Genomic DNA, 21,406 nt, shown 5'->3' on the forward strand with positions numbered 1-21,406 from the left:
AAAATATGTATGTTGTTTATTGTTTCATTGTAACTATGCTACAACCCTCTTGGCCAGGAGATCTTTGATCTCAGTGGGACTAACCTGGTTAAATAAAGGCTAAATAAATAGACAATTCCTTGCTCCATAGGGCAATGGCTGCTGGTAGAAACCTTTCTGCTCTCCTGTACCTTTCTGTTTTGCAAGAATCTTGACAAAGTCTATAACTGAACACACACTGTTGTTTCTTTAGTGTGTTGTGTGGAGAATGTGAGGAATTTCTCACAATTTTCAGTAACTTTTGCAGCATACTTCTCAGGACAATCAGCTCCAGCAGCTCTAGAGTTATCCCCAGAACAAAACCAGTCCTCTTCATCAGTTTGTAGTCTCTGGTAAAGTATGGTGATGGTATAAAGTAGTTTGTTTACCAAACTTATTTATAACAGTGGCTCCTGATGCCATATTTTCTTATTACAACATGATTTTGTATATATCATGTTGCTATGAAATCTTGTGCTTCAGTTTTTAAATATACTGTAAGACGCTTTAATTGGCAGTCACCAGTAATGCAAGAAAGCATTATGATCAATTAATATCACAAAAGGCAAAAGAAATAAAGAAAAAATATTTTTTAATTCAAAGTACAGAGAAAAAAGTTGTCTCAGTATGAGGAGACACTGAACACTACAGTTTCTACAGAAAAAAATAAAATCTTTAAAATAAAAGTGTAAATACCAGAAAGCAATTTGAGCTGGTTTGGTTTCATCTCATACAAAGAGAACATCAGTAACTTCTGTTGCTAATCTGGATTTAAATTAATATTATGAGAAAGCCAAAAACATTTTGCAATATAAAATATGCAATAAAATGTTGTCCATTAGTCGTAGTTACTACATTGCAATCTAGAGATGAAAATGAAAAATCAATCAAACTTATCTTGTTAAGAAGATTATCATGTAGTTCTTTTATTTAATAACAAATGAACTGGTACTAATAAGGTGATACACTACTGCAGTGTTTGTAGTTGTTCACATGGTGAAAAGCAGATGGCCACTGAAGGTAGTATGACGATTTACGTTGTCATAAATCCATGTATTAACAAACTGACGCATAAACACAACATCTCCAACCTCTAACAGTAGGCTGACTCCGTTAGAACTTGCAGAAGCAAGATTAGGCTGATGTTCAAATGCGATGAGCACATTTTGTCCATTCTTCACCAGCATAGCACCTGAACCATGTGAAGGATGTCCAAGTGCATATATGTAGAACTGAAATTGGTAGGCTCCTCTCACTGGTGCAGTGAAAAACCCTGTAGGACGACATAATCACTTTTATTATTATTATTATTATTATTATTAATAATAATAATAATAATAATAATAATAATATTGAATGTATTCCAACAATTCAAAGACAATGTAATTAATAATTAAAATGTGTAAATGTAAGTACCGCTATGTGGGTTGTAGGCATTTCCAATATTTGTAACAACATTTCTGAAGACCAGATTAGTGTGATCACTAAATGGTCCAACATGTCCAGATCCAGAGGCCAACAAAGAGGCTGAGAAAGCCACACGTTTCACTGTGGAACAGAAACAGCTGTATTAAGGTTACTGATGCTGCAATGATACGAATGATGTAACACTAACTTTGTTGCTAACTCCACTAACCTTCTCCTTCTGTCTTCAGAGCCTCCAACTGGTTTTCTATGCTGTTTACTCTGGTTTTAATAGTAGCCAGTTCTCCATCCTGTGCTGAAATTATGTTATGAAGAAAAATGCAATGTGAAATAAATCACTGTATTCATTGTTATTTATTAATGAAGGATTTAATTTCCACAGCGTTTCTGAGGGACTGGTATAAACAACAAAAACATGGATTATGTTTATACAAATGAGCTTCATGTTGCCTAAAATGTTCAAAAGTTTTCAACAAAGTCTTTTGTAAGTATATGAATAAAACTGGATTTAATTGTTGTTTCTACAGTGTATTTGTAATTGTAGAATATATTCTGTCACAATGCTGTCATTTTATTAACAATAAGCATGTTCTAATTCTATTTTGCAGAAACTGATAAATGTAAAGTGTATTCATACAAAAAAACTATATTATTATTATTATTATTATTATTATTATTATTATTGTTGTTGTTGTTGTTGTTGTTATTTATCGTATTGTTGGTGACAGCAACCACCATTTAGTGTATATATATATATATATATATATATGATGTGTGATCTATGGTTGGTTTAATATTAAATTAACTATTTTGTTTTACTTTATAATAATAATATATTATTGTTTATAATAATGTTGTTGTTGTTGTTATAAACATAATATAATTTATTTGCTTTCGCCTTTCAAGGTACTTAAGGTCATCTTGCAGAGCACAAAATAACATTAACATCAGACAATAACAAACACAGTGTTCAATCAGCATATATGTGATGCAACACTTATGAAACACACAAGTGGTGGATTTCCTTTTATTTAGTTTTATACAATGCTGTTTTATTGTTGTCCCAATTTCTGTCCAGACGGTCAGCAACTCGTTGGCCACCTCGTTAATGGTATGGTTTGTGTCCCTCTGCACCTGTAGGACTTCCTCTGAGTGTATATATTATTTAACACTAAATAAACCAGTACCAATCTCTAGCTGTACATATTTAATTTATAATTTAAAACAAATTAACAGTATAAGTACTGTCATTTAGTAGCTTCTCTCCCCTGTGGGAATCAAGCTTTGGTCTCCCACATGGGAGATGGATGCCCTGCCAACTGAGATATCCAGCCGTACCATCTGATACTTCTGGCGTGTCTTGCCTTTTGACATGGTGTTGACATGGAACTGTCACTTGCTGCCCTTGTCTGCCTTTCTTCCTTTATGTGCATGCATTTATAAATCTTTTTTTTTTTTTTTGTGCGCAACATTTTCTTTTTTCCCAATATACGCCACCTGCAGTTTGCTGTCCGGATCTCTTTTTTGTTCCCAAGGGCCCTGGCTATTTTGTGGGGTGTTTGAGTTTCTGTTTTTTTTTTTTTTCAATATATGTGTATAAATATATATATATATATATATATATATATATATATATATATATATATATATATACTAGCATTCATAAATCACTCAGTCATCTCAATTGACATAACTGACATACCTTCGTTGTGTCTCTGTAAGTACTTCACCTCGACCTTCAGTTCAGCCACCGAAGCCATCAGCTGATTCAGCAGAGCAAAAATGTCATATGAAGAGGTCTCTTGATGTTCAGACCCATTTCCCAGTTCTCTTCCCTGCGACGCAGTTTGCTTTAAATGTGCAATAATTTCACTGTCAGACTCTGCTTGTAGCTGAGCTGTGAAGAAAAGGCTGATTATCAGAAACAGTGAAAAAAACATTGTCGTCTTTGTTTTCAGTGTCAGTCTCTGCAGTTCAACTAAATGGACTCGGTTTAATCAAAGCCTTAAATAGTGTTTTGATGTGGACAGACTGACTAATGATTACCTATGTTCTTGATTAAAAACATGCAGGTGATAAGACTTGTTACTTTGAACTTGTCGTAAAAAAAAAGAAAGAAAAAGAAATTGTAATAAATTACATATGATTGACTGCATGTTGAAGTTTTGATATTAATGATCTTTCGATCTGGCTTTGACTGTGGGTCTCATTTCTTGAATTTGTGATTTTCTTTTTTAGCACATTTTGAAATATACACTTAACAGAAATTAATACAACAGACAATATAGAACAGAAAAGGTCAGGCTTATCAAGCCTAAACTTGTAATAAAACTAGTATGAGGGAAAAGATAAATGAGGTAATACTAGGCAACATAAAACTAAACATCTAAACTGTAAAAACAAAGCAATGTTTACATAAATATATGAACAATATAAGTCAACAAATTACCTTTTAAGCGTATCTTAAAACTTTAGGACACTTACCTGAAAAAAAATACATTATTGCATAATTTACTTCCTATGTATATAACTTAAATTTTATTGTACCTATTCCTTAAGTAAAGAAGATTAAGATCTGCTGACTTTCAAGTTACATAAGAATTGACCTTTGAGTTAACTTTGAAATAGATCAGTATTTATAATATATTTTCATAGATAAAAGTTCAAATCTGAAAATTATTCATACCATGAACTGTGAAATTATTTAGGTTCTCTGAGTAGCATTTGTTTCGTGTCTCACTATGGGGACGCTTTGGGTGTGACCTCATTACAAGCTCCTACTGCACTACTCCAGCCAAGATTGGCTAGAGCACGTCTGTCAGTGCCAGGAAGGGCAGAGACCCTTCCCCAATATAAAGGGCTGGCACTCGACAAGCAGGTCATTCACAAACGTCTTCTTGCTACGAGCAGAGGTTCTAAAAATCTATAGTGACAGGAAGAATCTGCCAAAAGCAAAGAGAACACGAAAGCAGCTTTTACAGTTTTCCCCAAAGCTACTGGAGGAGTGTCCTGGCAGAACAAACCCTACAGGGAGAAACACCAAGTGAGTTGGAGCTCTATACTTGACTCTGGAAATGGAAAAGTGCGGCCTTCGCCAGATGCTCCCAATTGAGTCTGCAGTGGCAGTGCACCTTCACCTAGAGACTTCCATGTCGGCAGGGTATGGCAAGCCGTTTGAGCATTTATTCCATATCCTTGATATCAAACATCCGTTTCCTTTACTAGTTTGCGTTATGCACAATCTAGTTAACATGTGCTCACATTGTATGGGTATTTTTAATAGACTAGTGGAACTCAAAATCTGACTAGTAACAATTTTTTAACAACTAGTGACACTTTTGTGCAAGTAGTTTGAACAGAAGTTGTACTAGTGAGGCCACTTGCTATAATAGTCGGATAAAATGAATGTCTAGTCAGCGTTTTAATGCACTAGTAGGACTTTGGACCAAACAAATTTCAGGATTTCATAACAGCCCACCCAGTTCATTAACATTTGAGATACTACCTAACATGTGATCCAGTGAACAGCAAATAGCCACCTAGTGGCTGCAAGTTGCAGCTTCAGATAAACTTGTAAAGACAAAGTGCCAACTAGTTGACTAGTTGAAGTATACTTTGATGTTATATGTTCACTAGGGAGACTAAACAACATGAACTAATTAACAAGTGAGGATCTAAATGGTTACTAGTTAAACAAGTTGGTATCTTGTTTGATATTACTTGTTATCAAGTAACACATAAACTGTCTTTTACTTTTAAACTAGTTCAGTGGAAAAAAAATCTACTTTACCAGTGAACCTAATGTGTGTCTTACTTGTTAACTAGTGCAGGGTATTTTTTCACTAGTCTGATTATTTAAAAAAAATGTAGGGCCTTAGGCTGAACATGTTGCTAATTTTTCTGACATGTTGGACTTTTACTTTAACTTGTTGCCCCTAATTAAGCACAAGTACACAACTATAACGACTAGTGAGAGTTTGTTTTCAACATGTGTGTTTTTTGTCAAACTAGTTGATATTATAGATGAACTGGTTAACATGCATACCTTACTACTTCAATAAAACTGCTAACTAGTCAGCATGCACCAACAACTAGTCAACTAGCAAAGGGCTGCATGTGTCGCACATGTTAACAAGTGAAATGCTATTACTTAAACTAGTTAACTGGTTGCAGCACATATTGACTAGTGTGCACTTTTCTTTGACTGAGAAAATTTTAATGTAAACTAGTGCAAAAGAAATGTTAACAAGCGCAAAAAAATGCTAACATGTAAAAGAAATGTCTTACTAGTAGCATATACTTATTCACAAGTGATAATAAATGAATAAATAGTTAAAGGACAGATCTAACATGTAAGAAAAATGCCCAACATGTCATGCCAAAGGCTTTACATGTTTGACAAATAGTCTGGCTGGTAGGAGACAACACTCTCCACTTGTTTACTTGTGCAAAACAGAGAATAGCTTACTAGTCACTATTTTGGTAGTCACTATTTTGTGTAACTTGTTAAAGAGTGAAATAACAAACGTGGAACTCATAAACAATTTGTGCCTCACAAGCTAACAAGTAAATCTTTAGGTCTTACTTGTTAACTTGTAAAATAAAAAGTGAACCTCAGCTAGTCATCTAGTTGGCATTTTTGTCTTGATAAGTTGGCATGTAACCTCTTAAAACCATATCATATTGCTAGATCAGTAAGAAAAGACCGTAGCCAGTGCAACTAGTAAGGATTTGGACCTATAGTTAACATGTAAACTAAATAAGTTGCCCCTAGTTAACTTGCGTAATCTTAAGGTCAGCATGGTTCACGTGTATATCATATGTAAATTAAAGGGCCCTTTTCTAATAATGTGATATAATAATAATAATAATAATAATAATAATAATAATAATAATCATCATCATTATCACCAGTTGTTGTTTGTGTGCACAGTCACAGTGTGTGAGGGAGACTATAATGATTTTTTTTAAATGGCTATGTATGTATTTGTGTGAAGGTTTGTTTTATTTTAATATGCATAAATTGTTTTTTTTTGTATCTCTGAAGCACTTTGTGTTGCCTTCACTGTGAAAAGTTCTTTATAGAGCTTTGTTTTGATTTGATTTGATTTGATTTGATTACAGGTACACACATTGAAAAAAAAGGGACATAAATTTGACCAGGAGGTGGCGCTACCTTAGAGTTTGTTCAGTTCATTTTCTAAACCAGTGTTGCTAGTGACACTAGTTGCACTTGTTCAATTTAACATTGGATTTTTCTTACTAGTTTACTGGTAGGAAATTTGCACAGTTTCAACTGCACTAGTGTTACTAGTATTCTAGTTTAAATTAAAGTAAGTTCTTCACTTGTAAAGTAAAATGGGAAAACTTCACTGGTATTACTAATGTTACTTGAGGACTGCAGTTGAATGACGTATGTTTCCGTAACAAGTGTTTTGATTAGTTAAAGCACAATTACGTAACAGTTTTCTGAGAACCTGCTTTTAACAGTTAGTCAAGACTGAAGCAATATGTTTGATAACATATTGATTAGACATCATTATAAAGAACAACAGCCTGTCCGAAACATCACATCGAAACACACAGTTGAACCCTGCAAAGGTCTGTGATCGTGGCCGGTCTGATCAGATCACGTGACATCTTTACAGCGAAGAATAAGGAAAAAAAGAAATAAATAAAAAAAAGAAAAATTGGTCGCCTTGAAGCTGCTCTCAGCTGCACAAGAAAGTTCAAATATGAAACTTTTTCAGTTTTTTTTTTTTTTTTTTTTTCTTGACCTGTGCACATGTTAGAGTTTTTGTATCTCACTAGTTAATAAGTATGGCATACAAAGTAAATAGTTCAGCTCATGGGGCCACTAGTGCATAAAAAAGACAACTAGTTTGTTTTTAAGGTGCTTGGATGGAGCTTTGTTTTACTAGTACAGCTTTTGTTGTAACTAGTTGAACAAAGTGTCACTAGTTGTTGAAAAATTGTTACTTGTCAGATTTTGAGTCCCACTAGTCTATTAAAAATGCCCATAAAATGTGAGCACATGTTAACTAGTTTGTGCATAATGCAAACTAGTAAAGGAAACTGATGTTTGATATCAAGGATATGGAATAAATGCCCAAACGGCTTGCCATAGCAGGGGGTCTGCCCTACCCTCCAGCGCAGACCGTTTTCAATCCAACCTGACGAGGACATCCTACAAGGCGGCTACCCTGACGGGTCGCGTACTCAATGCTTCATCCCTGCTTATGGCGTATCAGGAGGAGCTGGAGGAGGAGATGACCTCCACTTCCTCTGCACAGTGGGAGGAAGTGTGTCTTACTGATCCCTGCCTTCACCTCAACAAGGTAGCAGTCCAGGCATTGGGCAGAGCTATGGGGCTTATGGTACTGCAGGAGAGAGCATGATGGCTGAACTTACCACACTCTCAACCAAGGAGGAGGACGTCCTCGATACCCCTATAACCCCAGAGGGACTGTCTGATGCAGCTGTCTCCACTATGCGAAAGAGGTGCGAGGACAAGAAACGGGACAACGAAGCTCTGAAACTGTATCTCCCAGACAGCGGCCAGTGCCCATCCCCACAGTGACTCCGCCCCACCGCCAAACCTTTGCTCAGGCAGCAGCCCATCCATCCCCGACCTTCAAAATCCTCAAGCTGATGAAGATGTAGCCTATCGCCCAGGCACCTTTGCAAGGCCCTGCCACCAAGGGCCAGTGGCAAAAGAGGTCTGAAGGCTCCTACCTCCAGCTGCCGCCTACCTCCACTCAGATTGTTTGGAGGAGGAAACGGTTGGCCTGATAGTCAGGAGGGAGAGTCCGTGCTGAATCCACTCTACTCATCATCACAGTTCCTGGGTGGAGGTAGCCAAGTTTAATGCATTGACGACAGGATGTTCGAGCCTGCACAGCATGCCTCAAAGCGATGCAGACAGATTTCAACAGAGGAGATCCTTTGGCGGTCCCCAGTCTTGTCCCACAAGCATTTTTGTTCAAAAAACACTAAAAGTTTGCAAGCTGCCGCATCCAGGCATTGTGCTGAGGGTGCAGTTAGATATGTTGCAAAAATCTGGTCTCGCATTTCCTAAGTGGAGTGGGACCGCTTCCCAATATAAACGGTTCTGCGGAGTACAGAATGTCTTGCCGGCAGCTCCGCGCCACAAGAAAGCGATTTGACTCCACAAATTGCGGACCGGCCTGTCAGCCCCCTGTAACTGAGAGTGGAGCGCTGGAAAGGCTGCACAGACTCGAGATGGATTCTGGGCGTAGCCATGTACATAGACGACTGGCTGATTGCAGCGTCCTCTCGCCAGGAGGCGGCAGATCACACGAAGCGAATATCAGACCATATGGTGCATCTGGGCTTCAGGATAAATATGAAGAAGAGTGTTCTACTCCCATCTCAGAACATTCCCTTTATAGGTCTTTCTCTGAACTCAGTTCAGGCCAGAATAAAGCTGACTGCAGAAAGGGTAAAATCTCTGACAGACTGCTTAGCCCTGTTTTACAGGCGAAACATAGTCTCACCCAGATTATGCCAAAGACTGATGGCGTCAGAGCTGATGGTTTACCCGTTAGGCTGCCTTTACCTGAGGGGGATCCAACACTGGGTAGCCTCTCAGAGGCGGAGCACATGGTCTGCACGCAGACTGTGGGTTTTTGCAGCCTGCACAGCTGCATTGCACCCCTGGAAAGGTGCAGACTTCCTCACTCAAGGTGTGCCCATGGGAACTGTGCATTGAAGGAAAGTGGTCACCACAAATTCCTCCCTCTCAGGCTGGGGGGTCATCTTGGAGGGAAGAGCTGTGAACGGGACATGCAGCTCTTGCATGCACTCCGCCCATATAAATTACCTGGAACTGCTGGTTGTCTTCTTAACACTGGAACTTTTTTCTCCCTCTCATGAGGGGGCATCATGTGTTAATCAGGACAGACAGTACCACTGTGGTGTTTATATCAACAGGCAGAGGGGTCTGAGATCTCTTCACCTGCATTTGCTGGCCCACAAGCTGATAATTTGGGCCAGCAGGAATTTTCTGTCCTTGAGGACCACTCATGTACCAGGGGCTTTGAACCAGGGTGCAGACCTGCTTTCCAGGGGGAGTCCTCTGTACGCAGTGTGGAAGCTCCACCCAGATGCGGCCAAACAGGTCTGGCAGGGGACCAATCCTGGCTGGAGTAGTGCAATATGAACTTCTGATGAGGTCACGCCCAGAGCGTTCCCATAGTGAGACACTCACTCATGCTACTCAGAGGACCGGGGTTACGCAAGTAACCTAGAGTTTTTAAGTGATAAGAGGGAGGACATGAGTTGGACCAGCTTGTGTCCAAACAAACTGTTTCTGTAGGACCAACGTTTTTCAAGAGTGGCCTAAACCGTATTTGCCAAAACCATATCATAGGTAGAAAGATGGGGATAAATTAATCTATAATGAAGAGTGAGGAGACAGTTTGTGCAGATGTAATGGCTAACCCTCCTTTTTATCCTAATTGATTTATTAACTTTAGACCTAACCCAGTTTACATGTTTTCTCCAGCTTAAGTCTGCAAAATGACTCCTACAACTCTACTTGAAAATGCCTAAAGGGGGGTTCAGTTTACTCATCTCTTGGCTACAGTTTTTACTGTTGCATGCATATTTAATATTTCATTGAGACTGTATATCCAGAGGCGAGCCGTACTATTAGGCAAATCAGGCAATTGCCTGGAGCCCCAGGCCCCATACAAGGCCCATGGGGACCCCAAAAGGCCTTTTTCATATTGTTTTCCCCATACTCCTTTTTTTCAACCAAAATCTCTTCACAAAAGCAGCATTATGTTTTGACTGTCTTTCTACCAACCGTCCACCTCTTTAGTTTGCAGTATCACACTGCATGTATGCAAAAATGATTACAGAGCGTAAAATCAAAATACAAACAACAAACAAATGGTAAATGAAAGAAATTCCAATGAAGCGGACAAGAGAAAATATCTCATAAAAGAAGAAAAAGAGGGACCAAAGGCAGCAGTTCATTTCAAAGTTGCCAAAGCTTTTTAGCTTTTTACTGAAACTGTGGCATTTAATCTTATCACAAGATTTTATTTTATTTACCACTTTTGTTGTATATGTGAGCCTACACCGTTTGCTCTCATTGCTGGTAACATTGCAGCTGAAGCACCTTTTATCACTGATGACAGTCCTCCTGTCAGTCAAAACCGTTCTGACTCAGCCAGCAGAGATCCATAAACTGACGGATAAGATGATGCTTAAATTACGGTGAGTGACAGCATTTCTCCTCCCTCCCTCCCCAATGACAGTGGGACCATGCAGCACTCTGGCCCGGGCTGCTGGCTGATAGAGGCTGCTCAGCTGTGGAAATGGGGCCAGTCCAAGTTAAAGTTTTCCACAAAATAAAAATGGCCGCAGATTCACAAAGCAAACTATTACATATTAATGAAAAATGGCGAGGGGGTGAACAGATATTTGTTAGTTTACAGCAAGGACCCTCTGGACTCCGATTCGGATCTAGACCGTGAAGCACGTCAGTCCGGACCCAGCCCAACTTGTGTTTTGAATTACAAAACGCAGTAATTGTTTATCTAACTCTTCTGTCAGGGTCCAAGCAGTAAAGCAGCGAGGACACAGGAAGTAATTTCAAAAACCTGGGTTTTTATTGCCCCAAAAATCCAAAAGTCCAAAAGAATGAATAAACTAGCCAGCCATTAAAAGAGGTCAACTAAATTTAACAATACTCAAAAGTGTGACTTAACTGAGGTAAAAACTGACCTTCCCACAATGACACAGTGAGGGTAACTTATAGTGGTTTGGCCAAACCAAATAACACACACAGGGGCAAACAAAATGGAAGACAATAACTAGACAAAGACTCCAAACTAACTAAACTTGAACCCCCCCCCCCCCCCCCCCCATGATCCAGCAGCACATGGTAGAGCCTAAAACTCAGAAGAAGCAGTAGCTGCATAATAATTAAATTCTTTTAGTAAAGAATAGTCTAGAAAAAATTTATTCTAACAATTCAAAGTCAATGTAATTAATAATTAAAATGTGTAAATATAAGTACCGCTATGTGGGTTATAGGCATTTCCAATATTTGTAACAACATGTCTGAAGACCAGGTTAGTGTGAGCATTTATGTGAAATAAAGTTTCTCTGGATATTATTCATGGTGATCTACTCATAACAATCTTTATGTTCACCAGGTTTTGCCGTTTCCACCATCTGTGACTTGACTGCATGGTGACAGCCAGCCTGCCCTCTGTGAACCAGGCAGGAGGACAAAAGCAGAGGTGGCTATAAATGACAGGAACCAGTAGTCTATCAGTGCACAGGGGTTTGTGATATTCAATTAGAAGCAGAGTAGAGAGGGCATTTGTAACAACTCTGCTAGAAAATTTTATTTCTTTTTTTATTTATTTATTTAAACAATATTAACAGCATATACAACAAAAGTGGCATAATAAAATAGTCTTGTGAAAAGATTAAAGACAAGGATACACATAAACATACTTATAAAAGAAATATATATATATATATATATATATATATATACATATATAGGTAAAATTTAAGCAAATAACATAAATAATATTTAAATAAATAATATTAATCTGCTAGGGTCTTTCATAATGATTTAGGTCCAGAGCTAAATTTTTAAGGTTAAGGGCATATTTCTTTTTCATGAAATTGAGAGAGGAGAGAAGGAGACAGAATTCTCCATGGAAAACATGGACAGAGGTTATGTTCCGGATAAGAGATCAGCAAGTATAAAAGCGCCACCTCCTGACCAATTAGATCTCATGAAAAATGGCCTGCCCATTTTTAGAAGATCCCGTTGACATTGGTGCACGGATAGTGAGAGGAGTGCTTAGGAGAGAAAAAGTCTTTAGGGACAGATCTAACCCTTTGGACTTTCCTGATAACATTCTGTACCAAAGGTACAGATTTTCAACAAATGTGCTGAGATACATATGTCAGCTGTTGGAGCTGTCTGTAGCAAACATGACCCATCATAATCGGGCGCTTACTGTCCTGCAGACAGTATGCATCGCACTGAGCTTTTTTGCCACAGGTAGGCTGATCAGTCTGCCAAATTGATCCATATATGTGCTAAAATCACCTTGTCAGTGGGTCTCAGAAACTGTACATCCTCTGTTCGTACACCTTAACCTCAGGTGATGAAAATCATGGTTGCATTGATTTAGCCTTTTCTTTTAATGATGCCTATGCTCTGCTATCCGATTTAGGATGGACTGTAAGACAAGACACAAAATTGAGTAATCAATATATCCATAGGTACATTTATGCACGCCATTGGCAGTGCAGAAAACCTCAGCATGAACACATGTTGCGCTGCCATCAACAAAGTAGTGAAGGCCCTTACTGAGTTATTGGATGAATTTGTGGTTGCCATGCACTCAATTAAAGAGGGTTTCTCTGCAATAGCAGTTAAGACATTAAGCTACATACACAATGTTTACATCATGCCGTAACCCTTCTCAGCTGTGTACTTCATGCAGCATGTCCTTTTCAAGGATTTCCAAGGGTAATAGGTGCCATTGACTGCACACACATCCCAATATGTGCCAGTCTGGGGAAAAATGAGGCTGACTTTGTAAATAGAAAGTTTTCACAGCCTCAACATTCAGGTTGTTCACACAATACAGACATGTGCAGTGTACACATTACACATTCAGTTAGTTAAATTTCCCTCATAATCTTAAACAGTCCAAGTATGCAAAAAAAGTGATGCACCACTGTTATCACACTTGAACTATTTAAGTGCATCGACTAATAATGTTAACCTCAAATGCTTCTGCAGATGGTCGCCAGCCTTGTGGCAAAGTGGCCCGGGTCTGTACATGACTCTCGGATCTTCAGGGAGTCTGCACTCTCCCATAAACTGGAGCAGGGTATGACAACTGTACGTGTTATATTTAAATCATGCTCTCATTTTGGTTCATTCGGGTCCTTGAAATCTTTGCAAGGCTTGAATTCCAGTCCTGTGTTTCAAGTCAGAAAAGTGTTAGAAATAAATGTAAATATATAAACTTATCACTGAGTTACCTTTTTCTCATGCTCCAGTTTCTCCAGCTCCAGCTTTACTATTTTAAATTGATTTTCTTGTATTCGATGTCAAGTTCCAATTTTCTTTTTTAGAGCACCCTCACAGAGTCTGTTCCAACCTGAAGGAAATGGTAGTTATTTTAGCCATGTTTCCTGGCACACTTCAAAACTAATGGCAACTTCACATCGACTACCCTCCATTAAAATTCTTACATCTCTTGATTGTGTTGTTTGTGTCGAGGTGGAGACCACAGGCTCAGAAGGGATTCTGTCTTCCTGTAAAAGAACCGTGGACATTGATCATTTATTGAATAGAAAGTGATGAAGCACATTTATTAGTACAATGAGCAGCTTAACATTAGAATGCACCACATTAGAAAGTATGGACCAAACTGTACCAGTGATGGTCTTTCTGACTGATTATACTTCTAAAGTTTTGTTTACATCTATATTATCTCAGCCAAAGATCCACAAAAGTCCACAAAAAATGATGTATTGTGATTGTGTTTTAGAATCAACCCCAGTGCTTTAACATAACTTCACTAAAAACATACCCATAAAAAATGACCCGCGAGTGCTGCTAGGTCCACCGGGGTCTGATGCCACCCCCCTCTACACCCTCCATCAAGGGGTGACCCTAATTGTTTGACAGTGCCAACTCCTCTGCAGGAGTATAAGCCTGAGATGGAGGACCACCCCCTGTCTTCTTGGCAGTACTTTTTTTCTTGTGGGCTGCAAACAATATCAGATGAATTTGCTCCTCTCATCCATACATCAGATACAGTAATAAAGCCTTGTCACTGACCGCTCTGAATTATCTTTTTATATTTGTTCTTTACTTGCTCCCAAGTCCTTTTAGCTCCACTGGGGTTGCTTCTGAAATGATGGTTAAAAATAGCGATAATTCTATTTCATAGATGATATAAGTACAGATCCACTGAGTTATGGAACACACAACTATCCGTGCATTCATGGTGGAGGAATTGATATTCCAACATATAACGCGCTCACATGGGAGCGGATCCGTTAAAGAACTGGGAAAAACCCGTGTGATTGTTTACAAATCCCAGAATGGTTTAGGCCCAGAATACATCTGTGATATGTTCAGAGAATATAGCAGAGCTCTTAGATCCAAAGACTCTGGTCAGCTAGTCCAGACCAGAGTCCAGACTAAACATGGAGAAGCAGCATTTAGCTGTTATGCTGCAAACAAGTGGAACAAACTGCTAGTGGAGATTAAACTTTCCCCAAATGTAGACATTTTTAAATCCAGGTTAAAAACATTTTTTTTCTCATGCGCCTATGCATGAAATCTGCATGTTAACCTTTTTTTTTTTAAACTTATCTTGCTTTTAATCATTTTAATGTAATTTATTATTTTATTGTGACTATGTGTTGATGCATTTTACTATTTCTAAATATCTGTAATGCCTTTGTTTTATGTAAAGCACTTTGAATTGTCTTGTACATGAAATGTGCTACACAATTAAACGGCCTTGCCTCTGACGTAAATAAAGCATTCCCAGAAATGTTTGTGCTGTAACACAGTGATCTGAGTGCTGTCAGTTTACATTGTCCCATTAATTAATATTGGATATTCTGACAAACTTACACATTAACGGAGTTGTCAATTTTCTGCCAACATTCCTTCTTAGCTTTTGCTGCAGCAACAGTGTTGCTTTTAGCCTGTATTATATTTTTAAATTCTTCGTATTTTTTAAGAATAATAGTCTGCTCCTCCATGGTAAAATAAACTGCTCTGCAGGGTTTGTCCATGTTTGCGATTGGTCAGAACCTCCAAACACCACTCCTTTTATGTGAACAGGCACTAACCTTAATTGGAAAACTCTGGGTTGAGTTACCGAGTTGATAACCAGCTTCGTAGTACAACGTATTCACATCCTGAATGGCTGGGTAAGTCAACCCAGGTAACGGAGAGAAATCCGGCGTATGTTAATCACGCTTTGTAGTACAGGCCCCAAGACATCTGGAAACACACCAAGAGTGGTGTGTTTGCACATTCCAAAGGGTAAGAGTGATTTAAGGTCTCTGTGTCCCACCACAATTTACCACCTTCTAACTATTGCTATTGTGTGATTATTTGTTTTCTGATGTTACATTTGAGGCTTTAGTAATTTGGACATACAGATATATTCATAAAATGTTTAATTTGATACTCTTTACAAAAGGATCAGACCAGCCTGTGTCTGTTATCTGAGCTGCCCACCAAAGTCACGCCTGCTCATTGGTTAGAATGGCCCCATACGCTTCAGTGGGGGTGTTCCCACATCAACTTTCTTAAACTTAGAACAAAGGAATTGGTTAGACTTCTGATGATCTTCCAGGGACAGGGTTTTCAGGCTTGCTTCCTGTTTGACCAGCTTTTGTACAGACCCCAAATGGACTTGTAATGGTCACAGAACAGCTACTATGTCTCTCTATGAGAGTTAGTTGGAGAGATAAGAAAGTATTAAGTTGCCGCAATGTAAATTACATCAGGCATATTGTAATATTTTTTTCTGTTATTAAATGTTTTAAGCTGTTTGTTTTTCTAGTCTGGTCCGGTTTCAGAGGCAAAGAGCACCCACCACAAACCGGTTGAAAATACTGAAATACAAAATTTATTTATAATAAACTAAAGGAATTAATGTCCGATTTAAGACGTCTCAGGCGGCAGGTCAGAAAGGGCACTTCAGAGGGCTAGGCAGCTTCCTCGTCGTCACATACACCAACACTGCAAACAAAAGAAGGTCACACACCCTAAAAGAGGCACAGCACACAGGACTTTCTGCCCAGCAGAGGGTACACTGCAGACTGGGGGATTCACCTACACACCATCCCTAAAAGAGCCACTACAGCCATAGGCAAATCAGAAAAACAACCCTCTGGTCACTAGGGGGAAGCAAAGCACTGCCCAACCAATATGGCTGCCTCTTTAAATGATCGCTGTCACAGATGATGTCAATTAATAAATCTTAAAAAACAGTCAACAGTTGGATATATCCAACAAACTAAAACATAACAATAAGGGTATAATTAAAATAAGTAGACTTATCCTCCCCCTGTCTGATAACAAGACCCCCCGTGGGGTCTAGATATTGGAATCCCCCACAGGACAGCTGTGCGAGCTGGGCAGCATCTCATGCAGCTGCAGTCATCAGGATACCACAGAGAACTTAGCAACCCACAGGCAAGGCACTCACTAATCCCCAGTCCCTAAAGCTGCCTAAAGGAAGCACCCAGTCTCTCCACCTAGTCAGCACGACACAGCTCCCCTACTCAGCTGTCTTAGCTGCCAGCAGCACTATAAGCTGCAAACAGCATCCACCCGCCACAGTGCCACAACTCCAGCTCCAGTTCCAAAAGGCTTTTCCCTCCGTCGGCCGCACCGGCTTCCAGTCTGTCTCCTTTCCCCTTCAATTCCCATTTCTCTGATTGCAGACCCAGTTGCGTCCTAATCACACTCCCCAAGCCCCCCCCAGGTGGAAGACATCAGTCATCAACTGTCAGCACCACACACTCACACTACAATATTAAGTTTGCGCCTGCATTTAAGAAGTTGATACTTTTCTTTTCAGTTATGTTTTTATCTTTTGAACTTTAATTTGGATAACTGGTTAACTCAGGCTGACAAACACTTCAAAACCAGTTCTACAGAGCTTTCTTTTTCTCAAGATCAAACTGGACACTTGATCTTGTGACATACCACCGCAAATTATTCACTATTCTGCCATCCGAGACACAACCGACCCACATATTTTATACATTTCGACAAATTACTTTGAAATAAGCGTCTGGTTTGAACACCATATTCTGCATTTTACAATGTTTGATTTATTTTCCTATTCGAAGTCCTTTGTAAATATTTCCTTTTTCATTCATGCATTATTACACTAGTAATAAATATTATATATTTATCCTAAACTCGTCTGGTTATTGTGATCTCCTCCTTTGAGTCATGTTATGGGTCCCTTCGAATTAAGAATTCACCTTATTAGCATTCTGAGACTGATTGATTGATGACTGATTTCATTTGACTAGCTTGAATTAATTAATTTATTCAATTAATGAATTTAGTACTCTAATGGTGTCCACACTGCCATTAGGTTAGTATCAAAGCTCCAGTGTGGTAGTGCTCCCCAAGGTTTAATTAATAATTTCATAATTTTATGTAATTATTAAAATTAATAATTTTATTAAACACTTTTAATGACGCTAAATCACTACACTCATGTTTTTACATGCATGTTTTTGGAAGACATGTAAAACAAGATCAGACAGACCAAAAATGGTCATAAAATTTATTTTTTAAAAAAAAGAAATGGTCTGTATTTAAATAGCTCTTTACTGTACCTGGGATGATACCCAAAGTGCTTTTCATTATACATCACATTCACCCATTCACACACTGATGGCGGAAACTGCCATGCAAGGCACTCGACCACGACCCATCAGAAGCAATTTGGGCTATAAAATGCTATAAAAATACTAATAGTTTTCAAAGTTTTAATGAAAGTAAGGAAGGAAAGAAATTTTATTTGTATAGCACCTTTCACAGATAAAAATCACAAAGTGCTTTACAATAAGAATAAAAAATAAAATTCTTAAAAAGATTAATGTTGTAAATTTTTGACATTGTTGTTTTAATGCAACTATGCTGCAATCCTCTTGGTCAGGAGATCTTTGATCTTAATGGAACTAACCTGGTTAAATAAAGGCTAAATAAATAAATAGTGCCTTGTTCTATAGGGTGATGGCTGCTGGTAGAAACCTTTCTGCTCTCCTGTACTTTTCTGTTTTGCAGGAATCTTGACAAAGTCTATCACTGAACACACACTGTTGTTTCTTTAGTGTGTTGTGTGGAGAATGTGAGGAATTTCTCACAATTTTCAGTAACTTTTGCAGCATACTTCTCAGGACAATCAGCTTCAGCAGCTCCAAAGTTATCCCTAGAACAGAACCAGTCCTTTCATCAGTTTGTAGTCTCTGGTAAAGTATGGTGATGGTATAAAGTAGTTCATTTTACCAAACTTATTTATAACAGTGGTTCCTGATGCCATATTTTCTTATTACAACATGATTTTGTATATATCATGTTGCCATGAAGTCTTATGCTCCAGTTTTTAAATATACTGGAAGACACCTGTGGTGTACCAGCCTGTACGCTAGATGGCAGTAACAGACAGTACAGAGGAGAAGAAGAAGACCGGAAGCAAGATATGTTGGAGTTACAGACACAGAACATCATGCTGAATAAAGTGAGTATTTCAACAACATAACTGAGTGTTCCCTGACGACACCACAACACTTTAATTGGCAGTCACCAGTAATGCAAGAAAGTGTAGTGGATTCCAGTATCTTCAAAAAAAAGACTGGGACTTTTGTTTAATCTCCTGACTGAATTAAACCTTTGATGGACTTCTCCTCCTTACAGACAGGACAATGCACTCCTCCTAGAAGTCAGGTTTCTGACTGCTGGAACAGGACTCATGACATGATTTCAGCTCCACAGGTCACCAGGTCAACTCTGACTTGGGAAGGAGTGGAAGTTTAAGTTATATAAAAGATCTAGGAAGTTTCTGAAATTTTATCTTCTGCAGCCACAAATCTGCAAGGATTTATCTCACAAAGAACTAAATTTTATGGATTTTAGATGTAACTCTTACTCAAGGACATGGTCTCCTTTGAAACTGTTTTCCTCCCTTCTAACTGATGAACCGATTTTAGCTCCTAATGAAAACCAGGACATTCGGACACATCAGAAATGTTTATCTAACATTCAAAAGGGTAATAAAGTGATTTAAGGTCTCTCTGTGTCCCACCACAGAAAAGACTTTATTTGTTTGAAGAAAGAGTAAAAGATTCTGTCTTCATCATTTCAAAGTAATTTCATTCAAATATAAGATGTGATCGAGTAAACTTATGGGTTTAATAGATGTAATCAATCATTGTGTACAATCATTTTGTACAAGGTTTTATCAACAAGCTTGATTAAGGTGACCTGAAACGTTATTAACATGTCTTTATCTTTTTAAGGTATGACATTTATTTGATTTCAGTTGTGTGATTATTATGCCTTTCAACGTGTCATTTATGGTTTAATAAGGTTTCATTTAAGACTTTAATAACTTAGAGACATACAGATATTTGCACAAATGCTTAATTTGATATTCTTCCAAAGGAATCAGAAAGTAACAGAGACAGCCCCTCTGTTATCTGATCTGACCCAAAACCCGCCCACAAAAATGTTTATAGGTTGAAAAGGATTTCAGAACAACACCCTTGGGGAGTTCCCACATCAACTTTCTAAAACTTACAACAAAGTCTTACTTTTTGTTTTGTGTTCTTTTTTTTTTTTTTTGTTTCATATTTTTATTAGGAGGTTAAGACACATTAGAACAGAAGCACAACGACAAAATGCAAATTACATTGGGTATCACACATCTACATCGTAGCTGGGAATGTAAACATGTTGAAACAGTGAAAATACAGTGAGTCATAATGAATAAAAAGCCATCAGTCAGGGGGCATAGTCTGCAGAGAACGGAAGAATGTTAAAAAGAAACACCACTTCTTATAAAATTTATCAGAATTCCCTTTTAGAGAACATCCGATCTTCTCCAGCTTTAGAAAAGACATGGTGTCACTAAGCCATTGAGTGCTGGAAGGAGCTTTAGTTGACTTCCAGTGAAGAAGAAGATGGCGTCTTGCCAGTAGGGAAGTAAAGGCTAAAATATCTAGTTGATTAGAGGTAAACCGGTTATGGTCTTCTGGGAATCCAAATATAGCGACATGGGGAGAAATTTTTATGGTGATTGAAAGTACTTTTGAGATGGTATCAAAATAATTCTGCCAAAAGCGAGAGAGTACTGAACAGGAATAAAACATATGAGTTAAGTTGCAAGGTGAAGTATGGCATTTGTCACAATTATCTGTAATACTGGGATAGATTTGTGACAATCGAGTTTTAGAAAAATGGACTCTAAACAATACCTTAAACTGTATAAGTGTGAGACTGGCGCAGGCTGAGCTAGTGTAAATTTTCTTAAGAGCAGAGTTCCACCAATCATGTTCCAGATGTAGACCCAATTCTTGTTCCCAAGCAGTCTTGACATTGGAAACAGGTGAACAATCAAAAGACAGGATTTCATTATAAACTTTGGAGATAAGTGACTTCTGAGAAGAGTCAAGGTATAGAAGTTCTTCCCACTGTGGACTTGATGGTGAAGAAGGAAAAGCTGGAAACAAGGCCTTAACGCAGTGTCTAATCTGGAAGTAACGAAAGAGATGGGAGGGTGGGAGATGAAATTCTCTTGAGAGATCTGTAAAGCTGCGAAAAATCTCATCCTTGTAAAGATCTTTAAAACATTTCAGGCCTTTATTATGCCATGCAAGGAAGGTTGAATCCGTGAAGGCAGGTTGGAATAAAGGATTTCTCAATAAAGGAGCTAAGATAGATGTTGATTTAAATTTAAAGTGCCTCCTGAATTGATACCAAATTCTTAGTGTGGAGTGAACCACTTGGTTAATCGTAAAGCCAGAGAGGTTGGATGGAATGGAAGAGGTAAGCATAGCAGTTAGAGAGGGTAAATCACATGACTGCGCCTCTAAATCGCACCATGGAAGATCCACTGATTTGAACCAAAATAAAACCTTGTGAATATGTGCTGCCCAGTAGTACAATTGAAAATTTGGAAGCGACAATCCACCATTGAATTTACATCTTTGAAGTATGGATTTGCGAATCCTGGGTGGCTTCCCACGCCATAAAAAATGAGAAATAATCTGGTCAATTGTTTTAAAGAACTGCTTTGGGAGAAAAAGAGGGAGACAGTGGAACAGAAATAGAAATTTGGGCAAGACATTCATTTTAATTGCATTAATTCTTCCAATTAACGAGAGAGGTAAG

General features: G+C 38.3%; 1 protein-coding gene across 1 annotated transcript in view; it reads right to left on the bottom strand.

The window, feature by feature from the left end:
- Positions 1-610: 610 nt before the first annotated feature.
- The window catches only part of LOC121651463 (complement C1q-like protein 2), a 29,187-nt gene continuing 8,391 nt past the window's right edge, over positions 611-21,406 (bottom strand). The window contains exons 5-6 of the mRNA XM_042003699.1: positions 11,495-11,563; positions 611-1,291 (exon numbers count right to left, since the gene is read on the bottom strand). Coding sequence (XP_041859633.1) covers positions 1,008-1,291; positions 11,495-11,563 — 353 coding nt within the window. The 3' untranslated portion in view covers positions 611-1,007. The remainder of the gene's footprint in view (positions 1,292-11,494; positions 11,564-21,406) is intronic.

Source organism: Melanotaenia boesemani, chromosome 13 (assembly GCF_017639745.1).
Source record: "Melanotaenia boesemani isolate fMelBoe1 chromosome 13, fMelBoe1.pri, whole genome shotgun sequence".
NCBI lineage: Eukaryota > Metazoa > Chordata > Actinopteri > Atheriniformes > Melanotaeniidae > Melanotaenia > Melanotaenia boesemani.